This window comes from Pediculus humanus, genomic scaffold (assembly GCF_000006295.1).
Source record: "Pediculus humanus corporis 1103172107376 genomic scaffold, whole genome shotgun sequence".
Classification (NCBI taxonomy): Eukaryota; Metazoa; Arthropoda; class Insecta; order Psocodea; family Pediculidae; genus Pediculus; species Pediculus humanus.
In genome coordinates this window covers 2,779-4,004 of record NW_002987004.1, presented here as the reverse complement: position 1 = coordinate 4,004, position 1,226 = coordinate 2,779, and the positions used below count along the sequence as shown (strand labels likewise).

General features: G+C 31.2%; 1 protein-coding gene across 1 annotated transcript; it reads right to left on the bottom strand.

Moving 5' to 3' along the window:
* Positions 1–160: 160 nt before the first annotated feature.
* Positions 161–1,028, bottom strand: Phum_PHUM023050 (uncharacterized protein; the record flags this gene model as incomplete). The annotated part of the gene is made up of 3 exons (XM_002422862.1): positions 161–217; positions 318–604; positions 1,025–1,028. The coding sequence occupies 3 exons, from the start codon at positions 1,026–1,028 to the stop codon at positions 161–163; spliced, it is 348 nt and encodes a 115-aa protein (XP_002422907.1).
* Positions 1,029–1,226: the final 198 nt, after the last annotated feature.

The following is a 1,226-nucleotide window of genomic DNA, read 5'->3' as shown; positions in this document are numbered from 1 at the left end:
ATATTATTAATAAAATAATAATTGATGATCGTAGTCGTAGATTTGAAAAAAAAAATTCTCTTATGCAATACAGTCGATAATAATAATAATACTATAATAATAATATGTATCCGTATTAGTGTATTCGCGAACGCGACAAATAGGCACGCGAAAATATTAATCAAATTAAAATTAAAATAATAATAATAATAATAATAGAAGTAGTGTCGTACGAATACTAATGAAATAATAATAATAATAATAATGTTGTGTAATCGGCGAGCCTGATTATGGCACAGGCATGCTGGTAGTATAATAATAAAAGAACCCGGAAGAACCTTTTGGGCTCCGGATCCTAATTTATGTGGTGAATTATAAGGTTCGGAGGCTGTGCATTCCATCGTAGGCACGCGGGATCCTAATAAATCGCTGGCACCGCATTCCGCGGATTGGTCCAAAGCTTCCTCGTAACTAATTAAATTTTCATTTTTGCATTTTTTCGATCCTTTTTTTTCATTTATGCAAAGTCCATCTTTGAGAGATCCACATATTTTCACACAACAAGTTTCCTGGTCCGGATATAAGGATTTCATTTGTTGTTCTCCCGTTTCAGGAATGTTAGGATCTGAAAAACAAACAACAACCACAAAAAATTAAATCTGGAATAAATAGAGACGAGGAGTAAAAAAGGAAAAAAAGATAAAGAAAGTGATGGGAATTCTCCCTCCTCTCCCCTCCCCACCCCTTATTTGTTTGATGTTCCTTTCTTTTTTTTTTCTTTCTCATTCCACGTCAATTTTCACTCCAACTTTTTTTTTTTTTTTTTTCTTAATAACTTTAAAGTTTTATATTTTTTAAAAAAAAAAAAAAAAAAAAAAGTCAATAAGTTGAAAAACAATATCTCAAAGTTTTTTATAAATGAAAATAAAAATTTAATAATGATAATGATAATAAATTTTAGTATTAACATATGCGTAAAAAACGTGGCATTAGTTTTTTTTTTTTTTTCTGTATGGGTGAAAAATAAATAAATAAATAAATTTACCCATGCAAAGAAAAGTTGGTTCGCCTGCATATTGCGTAGGAAGAGCTGGAGCTTTATTTTCTGGCAAAAAATAAGGGCATTTTTGTTCCACAGATTGGCAGACGCTTCTGCAAGGCCGAATCCTGGTTGATTCGTTAAAATAGGGAACTAACGTTGAGCAGACCCAGCGACGATAGGCTTCCTGTAATTTTAGTATTATTAT